The sequence below is a fragment of the Acanthopagrus latus genome, chromosome 4, assembly GCF_904848185.1.
Source record: "Acanthopagrus latus isolate v.2019 chromosome 4, fAcaLat1.1, whole genome shotgun sequence".
NCBI classification, from domain to species: domain Eukaryota; kingdom Metazoa; phylum Chordata; class Actinopteri; order Spariformes; family Sparidae; genus Acanthopagrus; species Acanthopagrus latus.
This window is the reverse complement of record NC_051042.1, coordinates 11,366,331-11,391,267: the sequence shown is the minus strand read 5'-3', so window position 1 is coordinate 11,391,267 and position 24,937 is coordinate 11,366,331. Positions and strand designations below refer to the sequence as shown.

Below are 24,937 nucleotides of genomic sequence, written 5' to 3'. Positions count from 1 at the left end.
TCACCTGAATGTTTTATTTGTAAAATACATTTAATCCCTTTATATTTGGGCAAACCAAAGTCTACAAGGGTAGAGAGGGGTTAAGATTTAAGTGGCAGTGGGTCCTGAATGTCAGTTTCTAATTCAAGAGGGCAACAACGTGGACAACTCTGTCGGACGAACACAGCCAGTGCCCACGCCATTGGGTAATACTGGACTCACTAATTCTGTCATATTTTTTTAATAATTCTGAGGCGCAACTAAGCTGATGTGTTGAAGGTCTGACTTCCTCTCAGTCTGCACTGCCACGAAATCCTCCTCCATCTCTGCCTAGACTCCTCTGACAACGTACCGGACAAAGATACCACAATACAAGAAGGGGGGAAAAAAAAAAAAAAAAAAAAAAAAAAAAAAAAAGGCATACATTGTCTTTCTACAGCCTTCATGATTTTCATTAGTACAATACTTCAGAGCTGTAAATATTACAAGACACTTTTACTGGTTCTCAGTTATGAAACGTTAGGAAGGTTACACAAGATGATATGATTTAATGTGAGCGTGTTCGTGACCCGTGAAGCTTGGAGCTTTGCGGTGCGCTCGCGTCAGCAGCGGCCTCAGGGCAAAATATAGTTGAGCCTATCATGTGGTGGAGTAGATGCCCTGCTGGACTGAACAAACAGCATGTGAAGTTTCCAGGTGGGAGCTTTCTTGACGGCCTGAACGTCAGCAGGCACTTGAAACGGATTTGTCGTCAACACTGTGGCGGTTGTGACAGTGCCGTTATACGCTAGTACATATATCACTACTGCAAACAGCCTGAGACAGTTCAAAGAGAGTAGACACAACATCATGAACACTTCAAATCTAACACAGCTCTGGAAAACACTCATCTGTCCTACTGACAAATGTTTGATTTTTAATTTCAAGGTGAGACGAGTTGTTTTAAGGGGGGCTCCGTGCTGGAGCTGTAACTTGGTTGAATTCAGTGGCTTCCAGGAGTCTCTGCTGACAGTCTGACCACCTCGCAGTGACAAAACTCCAGAGATCACTGCGTTATAGATCCAGCTTGGACTTATTTTGACTCGATTTCACTGGTGGTCATGATATTGTGTCCATTCTTAGTTCTGTACGTGCACACAAACACGCTAGCTCAAACTGGTTTTGAGGTGCATACAGGGCCCAACCAACATCTAAGCAACAGGAGCGGGGGGGGCAAGAAGCTTAGTGCAAACCACTGGGGGAGCTGCTTTTGTCCTGTTCTTGCCCTGCACAGGGAGCAGTTATTACATGAACAGGGACATTGTGTAGAGTTAGTAGGGTGTGAGGCTGGTGGGACAGGACAATGACACAACAAGATGTCAGATGAGACGGGACTAGACTCAACCAGACAAGACACCCCTGATCCGGAACACCAAACGAAGGATCCTTTTGTTGTTGCAGAGGCAGGCTGGAGCTTCACCGTGCCAATTTCCTCCAGAGCTGAACCGCCAGGTACTCGTCTCTTTTAGATTTGTCTTAATCTTTCAAATCTACTTGCACAAAGATCACGTCAAAAGGGTTTTCCAGATACATTTCAGACAGATTTCCGAGGCAGAACAACTTTGTTTCAGTCGCGCATGGTTTCTGTTTCTCCGTTTGCTTTCGTTGCTAATTTAATTAAAAGGTAATTAGAATTGCATGGAAGCAATAATACAATCAGACTTGCTCTGTATGCAAATGGATTACCATTTCTTTTCACCACGCTATTCAAAATCTTTTGACAACAAAGGTGATGATTGAGAAGTGTAGGCTGTGGCAAACTTGCCAAGCAGAAGAAGTTTGTGTTTTTAGGTATCGTTTGTGTTTACAGGACTAGATTCACCTTCATACAAGTTAATTCTGTCGAAGGAAATCTGGCGACGACTACTGAAAAAATTTGTCCAACAACTGAGCGCTCTTATCACTTTTGGAAAAGCGATGAATGACAAACAACCAGAGACAAATCAACAGCCAGAACAACTGAGACTCCTTCGTTAGTCAGTTCCTGCAGGGTGTTCACCTGTATGGCATATATGGTGAGGCCAACACTAGTGCTTTAATAGCGCTGGTTATATATGCCATCCTCTGGTTCAGTCTAGGGCAAGACAAACAAGCAGAGTGCAGGAAATATACAGAAGAAGGATCTACTGTAATATAATATCCATGCTCAGGCAGTCATAAAGCACTGTTAACATATATATTTATATACAGTTTATACATAAAACAGTGGAAAAAACATGAATAAAACCAAGAATATAAGAGCATGTTCATAAGCAAGAAAGCATTAAACAACTAAAGAATCACTAAAGGATTAGAGCACCAGGACTGGTGAGTGTAACTCAGGTGTGACACAGTGATATCATATCTACGTATCAGGTTAGGATAGCACTGGTTAAATATGCATAACAGCATGTGTGACTAACAACAACAACAAAAAATATCTGACAGTGTAATGAAAACGCTTAAAGGAGGATGATTTATGTTGTCTTCTCAAGGAGCTGACTAAATCCAGCAAGCAATATATGTGACGTTTCCTGCTTATAAAAGGAAAAGAAAGAGAATGAGACAGACGCTGCAAGGCCGTCCTTCCCTCATGACGAGTAGACTGGCAGCCCATCGCTTTAGTACACCGGACTGTTCCGGATCCCACAGCACAACACCATGCTAAAGATCATCTCGAAGATCTGGGAGGATAAACACAAGGAACACGAGTGTTGGTTTCATATTATCACACTGAAATGTTCTTTTAATCCTCAGATTAAACTCTTCCCAACCAGTGCTCTAATTACTGTTTGAGTGTTTGTTTGAATCTACTTTGACCAGCTGTTTTTAGGAGATTACTGAGCCTTTTTTAAAAGAAACTATATCTTGCCATTGACAGGGTAGGCACGTTACAATCTATTCAGAGACAAACTAATACTTTGATCTTTTTGTGAAATTTGTTGACAATAACTATCTAGAACTGCACGAGTCTCAACTCTTTAATTTAAACTGTAGCTGTAACAATTTACCGATTAGTCAATTTGTTATCAACTACTAATTTATCTCCGGCTATTTTGATAATCTGTCAATTGTTTAGATTTTTTTTAAACAATAGAGGTAAAAAATCTCTGATTCCAGCCTCTTAAATACATATATTTTCTGGTTTCTTTCCTCCATTATGACAGCAAACTTAGCATCTTTGGCTTGTGGACCCAACGCGACATTTGAGGACGTCATCTTAAGATTTTGTTAAACACATACTGACATTTGATTAATCGAGCAAATTATTGAGGGATTAATCTAAAATAAAAATAACTGTTAGTTGAAGCACTAATCCAGAACAGTAACTTCAAATGTCCAGTGGACAGACAGGTGAACAGTACCAACACCTAAACATTCTTCAATAAATATAATGTGAGGAATATTAAAAAGTTAAATCCTAACCCAAACAGCCACACGAGCCTCTCTAAGTTTGTACAAAGAAAAGAGTTGAGGATTTCACACTGATTACTGCTGGAGTTAAGAGTAATTAGTTCAGGTCAAGGCAGAAATACATGTTACTGAAAGATTTTACGTTTTTGTGATGCGTAGTTGTTCTCACCATAATAACTGCGACCACCAGAGCAGCGATACCAATCAGGTAAATCTTATCTGAAAACAACTCATCGATCCTATTGTGGCAACTCTGCAAAGGAAAACAAACAAAACATAGAATTTATATCTGCTCCAAAGTAGCAAGAACAACTTGACTGCCCTGTAAAATGATTTCTAAGTCAAGAGGGACAAATGCAAGAGCAATGCTAAAAATACTACAAAGTACAGTAATTTCTCTGGCTCTAACAGGATCTGCATAAATGCTATAATAGTGTTATAATATTAACCTTCATAGTGCTGATAAGCAAATTAAGTGTATTAAATTGCTGAAACAGCATGGTGATTATATAAGAATAACCTGGTAAACATGAATGTGCCAGCATCGTCAGTGTGGACGTGCTTCGGTTTTCAGTTCAAAGCATTGTTGTGAATATGTACCATCCTACAACATAAATCAACTATTATCGTGCGATTGCTCATAAAATTCTACCCACAGGATGTGCTGCAACAATGTAACATGATAGTTCTTCAATTCTGTCACCTTTAAGAAAATTAAAGTTGGTACACAGGTTCTCAATGAGCATGTGCACGACATTACAGCATAGTACCAACAGCGACAGGTTTTATGTACCTGTTAGCAGTGGGTGTGGCTGAATCCTCTGAACTCAATAATAACAACTAGGGGTGTCCGCTGACTCTTGGCCAGACAGTGTATCTGTGCTTTAAGTATGGAGCTGGAGCCAGAAGGGGTTTATCTAAGCTTATCATAAAGGCAAGAAGCAAAGGGAAGAAACTTGGCTCAGTCTGAAGTTAAAATGTACCACTAAGAGCACCTTTAAAGCCATAACCTGTTAATTAGTGATAACATATTAAATCTCTAATGTTCAACCCAAACCCAACATTCATGTACCATTACTGTATTGTAAATACAGGAGTTACGTGCTGTAGTGATTTCTTGGAACACCAGCCAAGAACAGGGACTTGCCACAGTGTTTGTCCAACATCTAACTCTCAATGAAAATTCTAATTGTTTTGTTATTTTTTACATTTCTGTTTGTGTACATTTAACACATAAGAGACAACATGTTAATTCATGTGTTTATGAGGTATTGGCACATTTCGGACACTGAACAGATCCAGACTAGCTGTTTCTCCCTGCTGCAATTGCCTACTTTTCACAACTCTGCACCCAGCGCCTCAGCTCTGTACTGAGCACACAGAGAGTAGCATCAGTCTAACTAATCTAACTCACATTCCCTGGTGAACATTCCCTGCTACACCTAAATGGAACAGAGCAATCAGTAACATTAGTTCCAGCTTTTCTTTGACGCAACTGTTGTGTGAACGGTCCATTCTTCCGAAGATTTCCATGACTCTCGGGAGTGTTCAAGGTGTCCTGTATAAGTGTTGGGGTATTGTGTAGACTTGTTATATTCTTTTCAAAATAATTGTTTTTTGATTAAAATATGTCAGAGCAAACATATCACAGTGATGACAAGGTATTGAATAACCTTCTGAATAATGATAAATATAAACATGGTCAGTTTGAACTTTATTTGATCTGAAATGTAACCTAGTCATATAACAAGAAAAGTCTTGCTTTTATCCAGCGTAAAAAAAAACCTCACAGACTGCCCAAGCTGTTAATGCACGAGAGTGGTGATACAACTGTTGAGATGAGTGATTGCACTTACAACTAAGGCTCCAGAGCTGGGGCAGAGGTTGGTCAGGCCCAACTGGTCTGTAAATTTTGTCAGCACAGAGGTCGCTTTGCCTTTTCCACAGCAGTTCAGCTGCAACACAAAACAACACGGTGATTATCTCTGTCCTCAGTTATTTCTAAAGTAATGTAAAAATGCAAAACATAAAAAGGTTAATTAAGAGTTCAGGAGAGATTTTAAAGTGACATCAATTGAATATGGCATGTGGCACAGCTGCATCATCTGTCCACTGTATTTAGTATACTGCTGGATTTTATCACCTCTGTCACAGGAGCAATGTATACATTTACTTCACAAGAGAGAAAGAGGAATTCCTGACCACAACTACTGTAAGGACACAACCACACAGAGGGTGAAAGCCTGCAACTCCCCTCCAGTTAGTTAGAACCAAAGAAGCCATTTGGATGAAGGGTGACACGTCTTCAAGAAACTGAAGCAAGTCCAGTTGCCTACGATACAGCACTTAGAATGCCGCTTTTCTTCGGTTCAGTCGTAGCATCAATGCAGAAGAGATGTGAGGACAAGAAAGGGGAAGAGAGATCAGGATACAAGCGGCCGAAATGAGCTTTCTCTATAGGGTGAGGAGTTCAGTCTTCTGCAGGGAGCTTGGAGTACAGCTGCTGCTCCTTCACATTGAAAGGAGCCAGCTGAAGTGGTCTGGACATGTTATTAGGATGCCTCCTGGGCACCTCCCTTGAAAGGTGTACCAGGCATGACCAATTGGGAGGAGACTCTGTGAAGTGTTGCTGGGGAGAAGGAGGTCTGGAATACCCTTCTAAGCCTACTGCCTCCATGACTTGACCCCGGATAAGTGGTAGATAATGGATGGATGGATGGATGGATGGATAGATGGATATGGACAGCAAAACTGCTATTGGCAATGACTGCTAAACATCGATAACCAGCAGCAAAAAAAAAAAAAAAGAAAAAAAAAAGAAAGAAAAGAAAATCACCAGCATCGTGCATGTTGTGCATCCCCACTGTGAAGTGAGGAAGAGGTTGGATACATTTTTTCATGATGAATGATGGCATACAGACCTTTTATATAGGGGGAGGACCCCTACATCATATGTGTCATCAGGAACCTGTCTATGGACTGGATGAATGTAATGAATGTTGAGGGCACGCACAGGTGTTATCTCTAGTGGGACACTCACTCATGCTACTCAGAGCACTGGAGTTATGCAAATAAACTAAAAGTCTTAAAAAGGTTCCTGGATTGTACTTCAATGTGCGTTGTTTATTCAATACATAAATGACTGAATGATCATCAAAAGAATGAAGACTCGAGCTGGTGGTTTTGATCAATGAACCGCTGACTTAAGGCAGGTGGTGCATATTTTTACCTTGTGCCAAAATTCAACTGACTTTTTCTGATATAAGTATTATGTATGTAATGTACAGTCATACCGTCTCATGGAAGACCTTGAGCACTGAGGCAGCAGCCTTTGTCTTGTCCTGGTCATTGACTGATTGTACCATGGCTTTGTCATACACATTGTCATAGAAGTTAGTCATCTCCGTCGACACCTGAAACAGGACAAAAGACACTGTTAGGTGCTCAGCCTCAAACTTGAAACGTACTTTGACCTGTTATCAAGAGCATCAGTCTTAAGTGTAAGGAAGAGACACGACACGATAAACATCACACAAATTACATTTAGGACAAAGTAACAGGGCAGTCAGAACTAAAGTTGTGTTTTAACCAAGAGGGTTTTTTAACAATGCTTGCTTATGTTCTGAAGTTATTTCCAGCTTCCCCAGACTCAAAAATATTCTTAATGTTGTATGATATAAGATCTTTAACCTGTAGCCTGTTTCTCAAGTTGCATTTATATACTCTATCTATACACCCTTTGTACAATACGAGAATATATGCACTTTGATTATACGAAAATATGTTGTTACATAAATATAGACAAACATATCTTATAATAAAACATGAGCACAGACATTTGTAATTTCTGTCTACCATCTTTGTTTAGATTAGGGAAATACAGTCATAAAGCCAGAAATGTGAAATAATATCTATCATTTGTGTATTTTATATTACAGTGGATGTAATATTTTTTTGTTTAGAAGGTTAAGACACTTTGAGGATTAAAAGATGAACCTTTAGAGTGGTACCCTCAAATACCTTCAAGCTTCTGGGTTTTTCAACAATCAATGGGTAATTGTAAATACAAACAAAAAACCCCCCAGATAATTAAGACCTCCAGTGATGGCATATATGCGAGCCAAAACTGTGGCTAAGAGTGGATTAAGGTAGTAGACAGTATATGTAGGTAGTCATGATAATGATTGTTTTGCAGGCTTCTAAACATTTTTAACTGTTGGGTCTCACTTTCACAGCTTGATGTGGGAACCTTTCAGTCTAATGGCATATTAAAGTATATCTGAAAATGCAAATGACAAAAATCGGCCTTTATTGGTATTTTGGGCTCAATGTTGCATGCCTATTTCAAACTCTAGAGTATGTTTGCAGTCTTACAGTGTCTTTGTGCATGAAGCCCCAGATTCCTGCTGCAACTTCACAGGCGAACAAGATGACCAGGCAGGCGAAGAACTGCAAGACAGAACAGAGACATTATAAAGGTGGTCCATTTAAACATTCAGCCAATCGCTTAATGAGACAAAAGATGATTTTATTAAGTTAAAGATGCCCTGTGGAGTTTTCTTGTATACAAAAAAAGTTATGTTGCATCATCAAAACACAATGTGTACTATATCTCAAGACCCCATCAAGTCAAATTCAATGTTAAAATATTTCTTATCACATACGTCCCTCTCATCCATACACCAGTATCAAGCTAGAGGGTGTATTTATTTTCATTATTTAAATCCCAAGGATTTAAAAACAATGTTTGAGTCCTTTGAGTCCTGCTACACCTATTTTACCAAAAAAAAAAAAAAAGGTGTTGATAATAAATTGCTGCTCTGTAGTCCAATAGTATGGCAACAGATACTTCGGTATTTGTAATGGTATTTCAGAGTTTGTTTCCTGGCGTGATAAAGTGAGAAAATGTTGACGACATAACCTGCACTTGGTGACAAAATTTTGTCTAATAATCACTTTCAATTGTTTTTTACTATGCTACCATCGCTATAAAGTATAACTTTGTGGCAAGGGGCATAAACCATATTTTGCACTATTGGCATCTGTAAATGGCAATAAATATCTGCAACAAGCCCCTCTGTAGCACCTTTCAACATCAATGTATTTCCTTCCTCTTGAAGCACTTGCTAAGGTTGTTTTTTTTGTTTTGTTTTTTTAAATTCAGCAAGCCAGGCTTCCTCATTTGCAATAAATGGACCCACTCACAGAAAAAATAAATACTCCAGGGTGTTACTACAGGTCTAAAACTCCAGTAAGAACATTTGGCGTGACTGTAACTCACAGTTCCCAATAAACACTGGGACTCCTGGATGGCACCATAGCAACCAAGGAAACCAACCACCATCATCACTGCGCCGACAGCAATCAAGATGTGGACACCTGGTAAGACAGACAGACAGACAGGCAGACAGTTAGACAGTATAGATTGATTAACATCCATGGAAACACACGTACATTGACAGGTAAAAATAAGAGGGCTGACTGGAGTGCCGCAGGGATATCCAGCATACTTGACCACATGATTTCAAAGATGCTTCAAAGAGACAAACAAGTTGATGTTAACAGTTATTACAAGAATGGAAAGCACTGAAAGGCTTTCAAACCACTGTGGTTTTGAAGCTCTTCAAGTATCCTCCACCCCATTTTAATGCACCGTGTGGATGCAATAACACACAATGACCAGTAGAAGGCACAATCTTGCTTTTATGCCCATAGAAAAAAATTGAGTAATGTCCCAGTGATGTTCACAGGAAGTTGTGTGATTTCTTGTGTAAAGCACTTGCTTCGTAAAAAACACGCATCGTTTTTCATCCAGGACATTGATTTCTCTTTCATTAAGCACATCTCACCTCACAGTTTCTACAGAGACCTCCATGTGTCTCATGTGATACGCTGCATACTTGCAGGTTAATATTTAACTTTTTGGAGGGCAGAGGGCATGCAGTATGGAAAGAAAGACAGGCGTGAATTTGACTTCACCAGCCATGTCTCTGCTTTGCGTATTGCTCTTAGTTCTGTTAACCTCTGGAAGTGTGTGGTTGTGGCACACCTGGGGTTAACCCTAACCCCAACTGTGCACTGGCTTTTATAGTCTAACAGCTGAGAAAAGGAAGTGAAAAATGTTCTTTTATGGTTAGGTCAAAGGTCTGATGCAGGGTGAGCCAGACTGGGTAAAAGCTGGGTGGAAAGATGAGACTGGCGAGGAGGAGCATGCTTACACTACAGCTGTTGACTTTGGATTATAAATTAGTAAGTTAACAACTTTCACACAAATTAGGATTCTTTCTAAATTTGGGAACCCTGTGACGAAAAACAGCCGTTAATCCACAGAATATCACTGCTTTTTGTTTTTTCCTTTAAAAAACAATCTGCTGTTTTTGCAAGTTTTAGTTCCATAAATACTTACGGTACTCAAAACTTTCCTGTGTTTAGTGTGTTAAAGATGTTTTTTCCATACAGCAGTTCAATTCTGATGATTTGAGATTAGAGTGAGGTCATTTATTTCACTGACTGCATATTGGTCTTAACTGTGTGCAGACGCGTTTGAGAAGTGAACTGTTAATTAGCAGTGCATTCATATACAGATTAATGGTTCAGAAATGTAAGATATTAGCAATCACCTAATGTCTCGCCCAAAAGACTATTTGATATGTTACACATCACAAGTAATGGCCTATCAACGCTGAATAATGTGAATCTGCAAAGTAGCTAGTAAATTATCAAAAAAATGTAGGGGAATGTATACTCAAGTAAAGTTACATTCTAAAACTGGTCATTCAAAAACGTTATAACCATGATTTCCTTTTATGCTGCTAAAGTTCCAAATATCTGTCATCAATCCCCTTGATTACTTACAATCTGTAGCCGTACCAGCCCTGAACAATACTTGGTAGATACTTAGTTTCTTTACTAAATAAGCCCACTGGGCACCAGCTGGGAGTGCACTTCTCTGTGTTCAGCCCCAGTCTCATTACTCCTGCTTGTCAGCTCAGACATAATTCGATTCTGGACCACTAACGCTTCTGGTCCCGCAAGTCATATCCCCCATCCCCCTCTTCTTTTCTACCCAAAGAGCCACTCCCTCTCCCACACACCCACACACCCACACACACATATACACACACTCAGGCTAATTTATAAATCGATATCTTGGAGGCTGACCAAGTGCTCACTCCATCTTTTATATTGCGGCTTTCTAGTTTGACACAATCCCCCCTCCCTCTCCAGATGCTGTATGGCAATCGCAATCTCTCCCTGTCTTGTCACCGCCCATCTGTCTTTTCTATTTAATGCATTTGCTCATTTGAAATTATGCTCTCAATAATTCCATTTACTTAAATGTCTTTTCCTGTTTGTCTTGATTTAATTTACTCATGGATCCTCTTCCATTATGCTCTCTGTTTCCACTCTTCAGGCCTTCTGCATCTTCCTTGTATAGTCTGAGAAGGAGCTGATGGATCATGTGACTCTCAACATTGCTGCAATACCATGAGATGTGTCACGATCCCCTAAAATTTCATGGCTACACATAAAAAGACCACATGATGTAATAGGTAGAAACAAGAAATGGTTGCTTAACTTAAAGTCTCGTATTAGTTAAAAATAGATAGATAAATAAATAAATCAATCAATCAAAGTGCTTGCCAAATGGCAGAGTAGTGTCTGAGTAGTAGATCTCTGTGTACCACTGTGCAAGATTGTTGATTTCCTTACATTATAAACTATCATCTTGTTTGTAATGCAGCCAATGATGGTGATGTCATCCATATACTTCACAATAGAGTTCTCTCTATGTCTGGGATTGCTGGCATAGGTGTATGAAAATAAGGTATTTTTATACAAACCAAAGCATTAGACAAATATTATTTTGTAGTATATCCTCATGTGTCTTGTTGTGACTTTCCACTTCCTGTCTTTGTCTGTTTCCCCATCTTGCTCCTGCATTGTCTGTTCTCTGGTCCTGTTTGGTTCCCGGTGTTGCCTGGTTTGTAATTTTAGTTTTTGTGTTTCTCATGCATTTTTTACTTTGGACTTCAGAGTGTCAGCTTTCCATTGAAGTTTGAACCCTATTTCTCTTTTATAATTAGCACAACTATGCGATTATTTATGCCTATTGAGTTTGTTCATCAGCTGACAGCTCGAAAGAACATATAGTAAAAGTGGTACCTCCCTAAGACAATGAAGCAAACAGAATATTGTACCTCCAGATATTTTATCCAGATGTGTTTAGAAACCTTGGTGAAGTCATCAGACTATTGTGTATTATACAAAAGCCTTCCTTTCTGCTGCTTCCTGTTCCATGTTATATTTGGTAGTTTATTATGAATACTGCAGTCCAGCCATGTAAGGACATCAGGATTCCTGACTTCAGATTGGGATGGATGCAATGGAAAAGAAGTTAAAGATGGAATTTCTTAGAGCACGGCAGACTAAACTGTAAACGATTCACAGAATAACTTTAGTGAGCTTTACTTTAATGAACAAGCTGTAAGACAAAGACCAACATGACAGGGGAATGAATTCTTGAGTAACATTTGTCAGGTGACAATATTTTAGTCGTATGGCTCACAATTAATGCTAAGGTTGCCAATACTAACCCTAACGTCTACTTGTATAGGTAACTGTTTGCTAACACTTTTACCATATACACCTTAGAAGATGACTTAGAGGGTTTTCTGCTGGCCAAGTGGCAAAAAAAACCACATCTAAACTAGATAAATGTATTAGTTAGACATCATTTTTGTATAAGCAAGTTACAGTATTTTTATGTACTTTGTCATGCTCTATAAGAAATCACAATCCAGCAGATGTCTGACATCAAGTGTAACACTAACTGTTCTTGTTCATCAGTAATCACATCTGTGTTTTATTTTGTTATCTATCAATACCTTACACTTCTTCGTGGTCCCAGAAATGTGAATCTGTGATTTAATATTGGGAGGCTGTCATCCAGTTCAGTGTATGACAGTGAACATGCTCAGCGATCCAAACAACAGTGAAATGTGCACATCTGAAGTTCCAGTCTCAGCCTGGACTTGTCTATTCAATTCCAAACAATTTGGTTTCATTTCTGTCCCGTGTATCACTACAGACTGTAGCTCTAATGTAAAACTTATCTTTTTTTTTCACCACAATCTCAAAGTCAGTTATAATACAAGTAATCTTTAAACTTGTAGTTACCATAGTTCTAACCATTTTAGAAGTTACAATGTCAAGCTCCAGTCTTGTGACTTTTATAAATAAACAAATTAAATTATTCTATTTGTTGAATAACGGTCCTATTCACAGGAGAGCACACTTGCACAACTAAGGCAAGTATCACTGTCTACTGCAAAGCTGTAAAACAATTCATAGTAACATTTAACCATTTGTTAGTTTGAACTGACCTACATTCTTAATCTGAAATTACAGGCTGGGGACCATTTGATTTTGTAAAAGTGCAGTTCATTAAGCTTTACAAGAAAACATGGGCATACTTGAAGTGATCATTCTGCTGTGATTCAGTTGACTTTGGTTGTTTTAAGTTGGTATACTTTAGAGATTAGACATCAGTGATAGCCAGGAATGGAAAATGGAAAAAAAAAAAAAAAACCTTACTATTTACCAGGAAACTGATTGTGTGTCTAATTCTGCAGAAAGGCGGAACAAGGGTGGCCATTGGGTAATTGTGTCTGTGAGGGGGTGGGGTGAGAGAAAGGGGAGAAGCAGATGTAGGACTCCATATTGAAAATTTCCTGGCAGCAGGGGATGAAGACAGGAGAGGAGGGGAGGAAAAAAGAGCAGACAGAGATGGAGGGAGGGAGGGAGGGAGGGGAGAGAGGGGAGAAGTAGAGGAAAAATAAGGGTAAGCGAGACTGCAAACACTAACCATAACCAGATGGGGAAATGGGGGGGGGCAACAGTGGAAAGAAACCGATTGGAGAGAAGGAGAGGAAAACTTTCACAGAAGAGGAGGAAGACGGGTGGGGTCGGTGAGGAGGAGTAGAAGGGGACGGAGAAGGGAGGGCCAGTGAGGAATTTTTTCCGACACTGACGAGGCTTTTTCTCCCCTCCTCGGGAATGAGAGGGAGGCTTTATGTAATGGGTAGGATGCAATCATTGAGAAAGTCCCCGAGTGGTTCCTCTCTGACTGCTGAGGCTTTTCTCATTGAACAACCGCAGCTATGTTGCTGCAGAGGACGGCACAAACAATGATCCAAACACCCCCTCCATTTCTGTAGCTGTGTTTAAGATGTAGATGGGTGACTTCCCCCATTTATTTTGTAATCATACAAACTGCGTTTTTCGATCAACTCCCCTTTCATCTCCCATTTCAGACTCTTTCCTCAGAAAGCAGATGACTCAGATTGTTCACGCAGAAGGGAGGAAGTGACTTTAGTAATCTGAATTGACGCTGGTTAAGGAGCTGGAGAGGTGAGAGTGACTAACTTCATGTGGATGTGCAACTTTTTCGGAGTCATATGATGAGCTGTGAGTCCGCTGTTAGTCGTGGTCACAAGTCGCTGGCGATCTGGGAGAGGCCGGACCGCCCCACTTTGTAGTGTAGTTGTAGTGCTTCACACCACTTTTATATTCTCACACGCAGGTTACTGAGGGTCAGCCCTGTACCAACTGTCCTGTACTGTATGTGTGATTGCATGAAATAATGCTACTGTACTGTGGTGCTGTCAAAATGATTACATTTTATTTGGTGATTACACATAATTGTGATACAAATAATTTGTGAACATATTGAGTATGATTTAATCGTGTTTTTGTGTTGCATTTTATGACAACAAAGTGTCGTTTAGCTTTGAAACTAGGCCTGAATCTGTGTTAAATAGTTTCTGGAAATGTGTTTCACCTCTGGCCCTGCTGCACATAGTTTTAAATAGCGTCTTCTGACACTATTTACTGTATCTATTGTAGAGAAATGGTTCAAGATAGTTAATGTCGAAGGCTGCTTGACTTTATTGTCAATACTTTCTATCCAACTATGATTATGCTAATTGACCAATTAGGAAAGCTTTATGGAAGCACCAAAACACAACAAAATAATCAAGTACTACACTCACTTGAGTTTAGTTTTTTTGTTTTGTTTTTGTACCAGCGTTAATGGGACAAACCGGGGATGTAAACATGGCTGTTGAATGAATAATGATGTAGCTATTTCAACATTCATAATCAGCCGTTTCAATTAAATTGCACAATTGTACACTGGGTTTTTACTGTCTGAAATCAAGTAGCAAAGGACCATCCGGTCTGTAAACTATTTGTAAATGCTGTTTAGAGGCTGTCAAGCACACTGATTCACCCACATGGGAGGCCTACATCAAGAGATTTGTTAGTGGCACCTCTCAGTCATATTCTTGCTTCAGAGAGCAAAGAACATGGTCTCATTTCAATTAACTGGCACTACTGGTTTTTGTTTCCAACTACTCAGACATTCTTCCTTTTGTTTGTGACAGTTTGGAAAGAACCAAAAGAACCACAACAAATGCTTTCAGTGGAACAGAGATGGTAACATTAGTGGCCACAGTACTACTGTTAATATCGTGTTACATAATCGATGATTTGTACTCAAAATAAATAGTCATCAAACTCTTCAGGTAAAGGAGATTTATAATTATTTGTTAACTTAATAATAATGAATATCACATTCATCTCAATCAATAGGGCCGCATTGCCTACAGGACATCCACTTACTCTGGCCATTAATAGTTAATGTGGACCTATCATTATATCACTTTAATTCTATTGCAGCCAGCATAGAAACATCACTGTGATTGGGTTTCTAATAACATTAAAGACAGTGATATGCCAATACTTCAGATATAGCAACACTGTTTTAAGAACACATTTACTACATGTATCAGCTGGTCTAAAGTCAAAAGCGCAGTCTATTTACCGCTATTTTAAGAAGGGTGCATTAGATGCACCTACACAGGTGAGCTCACACTGTTCATACACTCTGATTTTATGATTTGAGATGCTGCTTTCACTTATTTTAAAGATTTCCACGAATGCAGTAATGTATGGTAACAAATCATTGGCGCATTTAATCAACAAAACTAAAAGCTCTAGTTTTAAACTCTCCAGAGGAAACGAGTCAGGAAGGTTAAATAATCACTGAAGTTTATCTGCTGTTCCTCGTGCACAAATGTGCATGTTAATGTAGAGATTCACATATCATCTCTGCTGCTAGAGGATTGTGGCAGGTAATGTCATTAATATTTTCTTCATTAATACCCTCATCCTCTTATCCCCCCAGTTAACGGTCAGGACGATGCAGTCATGCAGAGTTGTTGATGGGACAGATGATCGTAAAATGGCGGGGCAGACGGTCCAGCAGCTGAGGACCACATCCCTTTTACCTCAGCAAAGACGAATGCCACCAGACATAGATATGTTGCACTGGTGCACGTGGCTCTTAAAGGGAATGGGAGATGACACTATGGTTTAATTTATGTTCAGCCCAAAACACACCAGTGGCAATAAAACCCATTTGTGCTGTGTGCTACACTTTGTGCCCAGATTATCTGAATGGACTTGGACACGCCCTAAATGCACTAGCGTTTTGAGCTTTAGACTATGCACTATAGACCATCTAAATAGGGCTCATAACCCCAGTTAGCTCAACAGGCGAGATACATACTGATGTAGAAGGTGCTGGGGGCATGGGCTCCGTCAAATTCCAGCTCCAGCAGGTTGCTGGTCTTGGGGTCATGTCTCAACCACAGGGCCACACCCAGGATCACACCTCCTGCAAGCTGCAACATAAAACACAACACATAGTTTCTTCAGTACATTTAATTTTATTCAGCACACTGCACTTCATTGTGCTGATTACATTACATATCGTTCAACATTTTGGAAATAAGCCTGTTCACTTTCTTGCCACGAATTAGATCAAGCATATCCCAGTGGCAGGTTAATGGAGCTTAGCAAAAGACTGCAAGGGGAACACAGCCACCATGGCACACACCAGTAGTAAAAAATCCAGCCACCAACATCTTTAGAGCTTATATTCTTAAAAAAGCTTGTGTTTTTTAGTGTCCTATATGCACACAAACAGTGATGTTGAAACAGCTTTTAGGGAGAGTTAACTGCTTTAACTATTTCTCATTGAACAAAAGCTGGGCAGTTCAGTCATTGCACAGAAATACTGGAAAAATTGAGAAAACTGGTACCATCATCATTTTAAACTGTGTGTTTGAGTATGGTTTGAAGAAATCAGATATTAATATCTCTTTTTAAAATAACATTATGATAAGAATATTTTGTTAGACTGTTTTGTCATTATTTGGTCTCAACCATCAATATTTACTTCATGCCGGCTACTCTCCCTGCCCTGTTGGCCTCTGTGTGCTCTCTGCCTCGCTGTCTTTACTCTGAATACCAGTGAACATGCAAGAAATATTATCAATAAATTAGTGACTAGAAAGGTGTAAATAAACATCTACAGTCTACAATATGATTGTGTGATGCCACCATTCAGTCTGATTCTGTCATTATTCAGGCAGCCCCTCTCCCCCAGCCAAATCATTTTTTCAACTTAAAAAACAGTTTCCTGACATTTTACATATTGTTTATAGCGGACCAGTGAAAGCGTAAGTGAAAATAATTGTAAAATCAACAAGCAACACAAATTCAGACAAACCACCAACGCTCAAAATAAAATTAGGTGTTTGCTGTTCTTCCCTGAAATCTTTGAAACAGATAAAAAAGAAGTCTACTGTGTACTGTATGATCTACTGTCCTGTAAATCCTCCAAGCTCATAGTATCAATGAGTTCATAAGCAAATGAGTGATTTCAGTTGAGTGAGTTCAATCCAATCTGACAGTCTACTCGAAAATGAAAAATAACATAACCCTTTACTTGAACTATTTTCATATTGTTTGGAAATGCACTGGTTTGAAATGACAAGCTGCAGTGTATGTTAGTGGTTTTGACCATTTCTAACAATAGTATTCAATATATTCCATATTTCTTTGACATTATTTAGATATTTATAATATTAGTTAACCTATTCTTGTATTTTTGTTTACTTTAATTCTCTGTCTTATGAAATCTTTGTAGGGTGTATTTTTCTTCTTGGCCTTCTGTAATCCCCCGGTGATCCTTGGATCTCTTTATTGATGTTATTTGCAATACTGTTTTATGGGACAATTCAAATCATATACTGAATATTCTTAAGAATGTTTAATATGCACTGTCAATATCTTTTTCCTTATATAATATTTCCCAATGTTGGGTCAGTAAGTGTGTCCATTGATTCCTCTGTACTCTGGGTGCTCTTTCTTGTGTTTAATGTCATAGAATGTAAAAACTGGTAGAAGGTCACTGATATCGTTGATTAATAGTCTGCTCAGTGTATGGTTTTCTATGTCATTAGTGAATATGTTATTTATGAAAGTGGCACGGTGGAATGTTACAGTACTGGGTGTGGTCATTCTTGGAAATGGACTCATACTGTACATTGTGATGATGAATTCTTCAGTCATCTTTGTGTATTTGGAATTAACAGATCAATACTGAAATCCCAACAAAAGAAAAGTACTTTCTGCCTTGTTTCTGAAAACAGTTTTGACACTTCTGTTGAAAGGTAGTGTAAACTGACTTCACTATTCCTCGATGTTGAAGTTTGCATACAAGCTTCTGCAGCTGAAGAGGATTATTGATAACCTGTTTACTGTCTTAATGGTTTAATTAGACTGTTCCTCTCTGTAGTAGCAGCTATTATCATTTAGGTTACAGATTAAATTAATTGTCCAGATCGATTTCATTTTACTTGGTCTGTTAGTTGTGCTATCTCAGAATGCATTTTAATAATCTAGACAAATAACATTTATCATATCAAAAAGAGGTGGTTACCTACCGTTTAACCTTCCACTTCAGCTGACAGACAGTCATTATTCAGCTCACAATAGTTTCTGAATATTTGCAGCCTCTCGGCTAAAGTTTGTTTTCTACTCCTGAGATGTGACGGAATGACCCGCACTATTCTGCCTCTGACTGGCTGGTACTTGTTGCCTTTCATTGGGTTGGTTAGATTTAGGTATGAAGATGGATTGATTGATTAGGGTTAAAATCTGGTTAAGCTAATCAGAGGCAGAACAGGTCCCTATGTACGCAAGGAAAAGCAAGTGAGGAAATACATTAGAGGGAAAAACTAAAAAGGGGCAATATATGACTCTCAGCATGTGAAATTGCAGGATTAGTGTGTAACACTCATGGTCAATGCGTGAGAGAGAGAACCTTACACTTCCTCAGCTAACCATTTTCCTGTGGGAAACCCTTCACAATGCACGTAGTGCACACAGTAACCTTATTACTCAAATGTATTGTTCTTTAAAGGTGGTTTACAATGACTTAAGACTTCCTGAGCCTCTTTGTTTGGCTTGGGACAATTTAATCCTAAATATAACATAGAATAGCAAACACCAAAGCAGACACATATGAACAAGCACATGACAGCAGTTAAAAAACAACAAAACAAACAAACAAAAAAAACACTGGTGGCAACCTTTCTGCTCCACATGGGTTTGGGTGTTTTATAAATCTCACACTTTACTACGTCCAAAGTAAAGCATATAGTCAAAAACAAATTCTGAATAGAAGCAGCTAACATTCATTTATCTGACTAGATCTTAACCGACAGACTCAGCCACCCTTACTCCTCCTTATTCTCCTCCTTTAGTATGGTCCATTCCAGAGTTTCAGCCAGCTGATGCCTAGCAACTAGAACAACACCATAACTGGCATGAGTGCCGGAATTCAACACACACACACACACACACACACACACACACACACACACACACACACACAGAGTGTGATAGAATGACTTGCTAACTGTAAGTGAACTCCCCACCTCCTTACCACGTGAATTACCACTGTGATGAGTCACTGCAATGCATAAAGCTTAAGCAAGATTGAAACAGATTTCTGAGAAGCTTTCATTTACAGACTTAGTATACATGATGAAAAAGGGGGAGGACCCAAACAGAACAACATGGAAATCTCTGTTTCTTATACTTGCCTGTGATGAAACAGGATACCATCGCGACAGATACCAGTAACTGCGCTCTGGAAAAGTCCTGGTTCCAGGTTAGCTATAGTGTCAGGGACAACCAAAGGGGTGTGACTCACAATTATTATTATTAGCCAGTGGTTTCAGTGAGAAAGTAAAAAATGTGTTTATTACAAATCCATAAGACAGCCTCTGAGCCCAAATTATCGCATCTGGGATGTTTAAGTCAGAGGGACTGGCAGCTTTTGGAAAGGATCAGCCACAGAATTGTTTCAGACCAAGTTTTAAGAATCACTGGAACTACTACTTAGTAAAAACAGTAGCTAAAAGTGGTTGTTGACCAAAACAGCCTGGCCAATTATCTGTATCTGCATTTTCAGTTTAGCTTCAAAGCCCTACCTGTTTTCTGGACAAGAACAATGTTATTTGCATTTGCTGTCAGTGAGAACAGAGGTACCACTGGAGTACGTTGAGGCTCAAATACCACTTGCTGACCAGGCACACAGCTGATGCAGAGAGCCCTCCTTCCCCCCTCCCAAAGGCAGACCACGGTATAGCTTGCAGTGAACAACTGGACAACTGTAATTGTGACAAACTTTCAAAATTGATAGCTCAGTGGCTACAGCTTGCAGGCCAATTTACATAGTTTACTTAACCTTTACAAGTGCGAAGATAGTTTTCATAATGAGTGTTACATTCAAGTCAATGCTCATCTGTTGTGGCTTCAGTTGAACAACATTTGTCATTAGGATAGCTGCAATAATAATAATAATAATAAACATACATTTAGACTCCCATGTTGATATTACAAACTTGAACATATATATACATATAAAATCATACATCAATCCCTAACACTTAAAGCACATTAGCACATGAGCAACAGCTTGCTCATATGAGTTTGTGTTTTTACATGTAACATGTCACATTAGCCAAAAAATAACATGTGCTACTGTTGAGTCTCTTAGAGCTAATATGAAGGTGTTAGCAAAAGGTCAACATGTAAATCAGTAGGGGTGTCACGAATGTGAGTCAGATACCAATAGAAATGATGTTACAATATCGACCTTCGAAATTGAAGGTGGAATCAAGGATTTTGCCACGCTCCGAGTGTCAGCATACCAAGAGGGAAAAAGCTACACACAGCATGTTGTGGTGCGGCGAGTGGATTCAGATTGGATCCAGCATTGTGGCAAAATAACTCAGATTTTCCCATTCATTTTGATGAGGGTATCTGCTCTGGTTGCAGCAGTGTCTGCCAAAAAAGTTGAGAAACGTATTGTGCGCTTACTCACTCAGTTTTGCTTTGTGCCCCATTTTAAAACACAACTGTGCTGGCGATGATCACTGTAGCACCGGCATGTTTAACCTACTGTGGCAGACTCATGAACAGAGACGGAACGGGCCAGTAGCGGGGCATGTTTTTTTAGCAGGTAGCCTACAACATTACTTATCACCCACCTACAATGCAGTACCGAGTTCCCTCCCCAGACAGCTTAACAACCATTCACCCATCGGCTCACCTAGCCCTCGCAAACCACATGAACGCTGGCTGGGTCAACAACCAACAGGTGGACCGAACAGCTCTGAAAATCAGAGCTCGCACGTGTCCTTAACGCCTCTTTAAGGACACTCCCACACAAAGTTTCTCCCCTCCAGTAAGTTAGAACTTAGAAGGAGCCTCTTGGATGAGAAGTGAGTCGAGTCCAGTTGTCCAGTTAGTTATCTAGCATTTTATTTCTTGACTGTATGTCCAGTGGAGTGAATCTACTGCAGCTGATTGTAAACTGTAGTTGCCACTACAGTAGGTCGCAGCTGCAGTGTCTCTGGGCCCGTTAAGCTACTTGTTGGTGGAGCAGTGGCAGGGCAGCCCAGTGGCAGCTTGCCTGTTATTTACCTAACAAACACACACTTACAGTGAGGAGAAGCTCTAGAGGATGAGTGTCCCTGATTGGAGCAGCAGGTCAGGAGAGAAGTTTAAGGGGCTGATGTGTCAATTAAAATCCAGACATTACCAGAGCTATAGTTTGAGACAAGTCTCATACTCAGATGCGCTGGATTGGTGACAACAGCAGCTCCTGCCAGCCAATCAGATGTGAGCTAAGTCAGCCGCTAAGAACCTGCGCAGCTCAGGCAACCCATAACCCCTCTCCTGCTTTCTATTTATCAAATTTCCTTTTTTCTATCCAACAAATAGAATATTTTTCTATTTCCAGTTTGGTGAATGGAAAATTTCACTGGTAAGCCTTTTAAAGACCACACATCATCCTGCTGGCATCAAATTTCACTGTCTACATGTTGGAGTGATTGTGTGTGCATAAAAGTTTTCCTCCATTTTTAGGAAATAACTGACTGCTGTTTAACCATTTAAGAATGTATTTCATTTCTCTCTGAGAATTCAACTGGGTGTTGTTTAGCCTGACTTATCATAACTGGAATATTAGAGGATAATTTGAATAGTATATAGAAATATTTAGAACCAAAGCAATAACTAGGTTATATAAAATGATGGGCACTGGGATGTCTAAACTGTTTTTTTGGGGGCACATTTGGGGGCAAGTTTCCCCTAATTCTGTACAGTTAAGACTAAGAGGGCCATAAGAGGAGCATTATGGAAATGGAAAGGACTCATTTGAGAAAGGAAGAAGAACAGACCAATGTGTCACCTATTCATGGAAAAGTAAAGAAAACAGCATGGACCAAATACTGGATAATCACAAAATCAAAAGGGAGACAGCTGAGATAACTACCAACTTGTCTTCCTCTTGGCCTCAGATGCCAAAGACATTATCTCACCATATGTTGCCCATTCGACCACAGCCTCTGTCACAACACATTCCAGGAAAACCCAGAAAAATGTAAAAACACATGGGCCACCCTCATCATATTTACTATAACCCACTGGCACCAAAGTAAGTGTGTCTACAAGCTACAAGGCTGACAGTGTAGTGCAGCTGAGCTCCTTCTCAGCAAAACCTATAACTGTGTAATAATGTTTAGCAAGTTTAAATGTGCTCTAAAACAGCTATAATAGCATCGGCTAAACCTCACACTTTTATGACCCTCGTGATGGAAATTCAACATAGAGATGAGGTTTAAACTCCCTGCACAGCCTATGTTCCTCTGTGAGCTTTCTCTCCAGTGTCTATTTCTGCCTGTTGCCCAGAGTACAGGGGGTTGTAGAATGCTGGGCATGCTGGGGGAGGGAGAGTGGGGGTTTGGGTCTTCTCTGCAGTTCCCAAAAGACTCCTATCTATATACCACCACAGAAACCCCCCCCCCCAAAGTGCCCAATGCAATTTATGGAAACAGGAGGTCCCCTTTTTTAAAGAGCCAGCCTCCACAGTCAGCTCCTCTATGACCGCACATTACTGTTAAAGCGTCTCTTAAGACGGACTGAACTTGTCCACTTTGACAGATCCTTTCAGAGAGCTCTTTAGAACAGGCAATACAACTAAAAGGACTAAAGTGGAATATGTGTTAAAGAGGAGGAGCCAGAGGGATGCTGTAATGCATTAAAAATCACATTAAAGTCACTTTTCAGGAGTGTTACCAGCACTTAACTTTAAATATGTTAAAAGAGCAAAAAAGCTATTTACGACAATGGAGTCTTTAACACACTCTTTTGGCCCCAGTTCTGATCGAGGTCCATTTGTATTGGGTATATGCCGAATTATGTTAACCTAAATGTTGACTGAATATGCATCTGACACACTGAATTAACAGCTGAAGGCTACTAAATCTGACACACCTTAAATGATACCAGTCACTTGATCCAAGCACCAGTCCTTGTGCTGGGCACAGTCATCGGCAAAGCCGCTGTCCTACATGAACGGTTTGTACACTGCTTTCCTCACATGATAATTAGCATATGAACTCAATCACACCACATATTTGTGAACTCAGCCATCATTTTTCATTTACTTTTTTCGCCAAACTCCACACACATGTTAAGTTTGGTGACTGCACCATGGAAAGCTGTGGCAACAGTGTTGAAAAGATCTGTCCAGACAGACAGACACACATAAACACCTGGCTCAAAAGTACTCAAAACTGCCTCTTTGGTTCTTGCTGCAACAGGAGTCTCCAAGAACACAGCTCGTCATTATGACGCACACACACTGACTCACAAGGTGAAAACAACCGTACCAACCAACCAACCATGGTAATAATAATAATACAAAAAAAACGTTAGCAGTGCCATTTAACTGACTAAATTAATACAGTACTTTTTTATTCATAATTCTCACAATGTAAATACTATAATGTACTTTAAGAATAAAACATAAAAGCTTGTTTTCTCCTCCTGAATCGGGTTGTTTATAGCTCCACAAAACAATCTGTTGATATTCACCACTACTGCAAAATATATAGAGTCCCACTTTTTGATTTGGGCTATGAATGCTGAATAAAAAAACAAACAAACAAACAAACAAACAAACAAACAAACAAACAAACAAGAAAGAAATGTACCAAGCACATGAAGAACTCGGCTTCCAGAGAGCAGACTATCCAGCTGCTCTTACACAAGGAGAGTAAAAAACTAAACACCCACAAATGTTTCCATGATCCATCACCCAACACTGGGCCTTGACTCACCAAATGGAAACCACCATAGATCCCCCCTCCACACACACACACACACACACACATATACGGGCTGGGTGGAGGATATAATCCAAACAAAGCAATTTTCCAAGCCCGTGCAAGTCAGTCTCCATTAGTTTAAGAGTCGAACCAAAAACGCAACCACTTTATCGCGAACCTCTGTTGCCTTCGAGCTTCTGACAGGGACGCAAACTTTATTCAAACTAACGACCCGTGCGTCGTAACTATGTCGCGATACACCAATTAACGCCTGGGCTCGTCATGGTGGGGACACGCAGGTTTCATTTGATGCTGACTGAACACCGGAGCTGACTCATTTACGTTGTTTTATTTAAATGATAAAACCACGAGAATTAATCACCACCTAGTCAAGGGTGGCTCCCGTTACGTAAATCACTGATAGAAGCAAACGTGCGTTTTCCATAAATTCGGTTACCCCTGAATTCGCCACAATCACCCCCTGGTGGCGGGAGGGCCGCCGCACGGTAAATGATGGCGGTATAGCGTTAAAAAGCGCTGGGTATGAGAGGTGTGCCGTAAATGTCTTTCAATTCATCACCGTTCATTCATAACGGACTCGCAGCCTCAACGAACCCAGACCGCTGTCGGCAGAGAGGGGCTGGTACTGCGCACCGAAGTGAACGCACAATGTGTGGAGAAAAAAACAAACAAAAAACAGACAAGGCTGCTTACCCAGAAGATGAAATTGAAGAAGAAGAGCATGTACTTGATGCATTTGGTGCAGCCTTCGACTCCCATGGTGAACCGTTAGACGGAGATATACGCAGACTTTGCGAGGACGGCGGGCAGCGGCAGGCCAGGTAATGCAGCGTGTTACTAGCTAACTCTCGAGTCGACTGGGAGACCGACTTCAGCTCGGAGAGAGAGACAACACCCAACTCCTC

The 24,937-nt window shown here is 40.0% G+C and overlaps 1 protein-coding gene across 2 annotated transcripts; it reads right to left on the bottom strand.

The window, feature by feature from the left end:
* Positions 1–24,937, bottom strand: cd81a (CD81 molecule a). 2 transcript variants are annotated; one of them, XM_037094949.1, is made up of 8 exons: positions 24,726–24,937; positions 16,046–16,160; positions 8,693–8,790; positions 7,786–7,860; positions 6,705–6,824; positions 5,268–5,366; positions 3,581–3,664; positions 1–2,681 (listed from the first exon to the last, which is right to left on the bottom strand). In XM_037094949.1, exons 1-8 carry the CDS (start codon positions 24,789–24,791, stop codon positions 2,619–2,621), a joined length of 720 nt encoding a protein of 239 aa, XP_036950844.1. In that variant the 5' UTR covers positions 24,792–24,937; the 3' UTR covers positions 1–2,618. The 2 variants fall into 2 exon arrangements, with proteins under 2 accessions (XP_036950844.1, XP_036950843.1); XM_037094948.1 differs by lacking the exon at positions 24,726–24,937 and adding an exon at positions 18,918–18,939.

What these genes read in the sequence shown, in the direction of transcription:
- cd81a (XM_037094949.1), bottom strand. Translation starts at nt 24,791, where the DNA reads ATGGGAGTCGAAGGCTGCACCAAATGCATCAAGTACATGCTCTTCTTC. An exon ending in GCTTCATGCACAAAGACACT is followed by an intron (nt 6,825 to 7,785) that starts GTAAGACTGCAA and finishes GTCCTGTTTCAG; the next exon opens with GTGTCGACGGAGATGACTAA. An exon ending in TGGTGGTCGCAGTTATTATG is followed by an intron (nt 2,682 to 3,580) that starts GTGAGAACAACT and finishes TTATCCTCCCAG; the next exon opens with ATCTTCGAGATGATCTTTAG.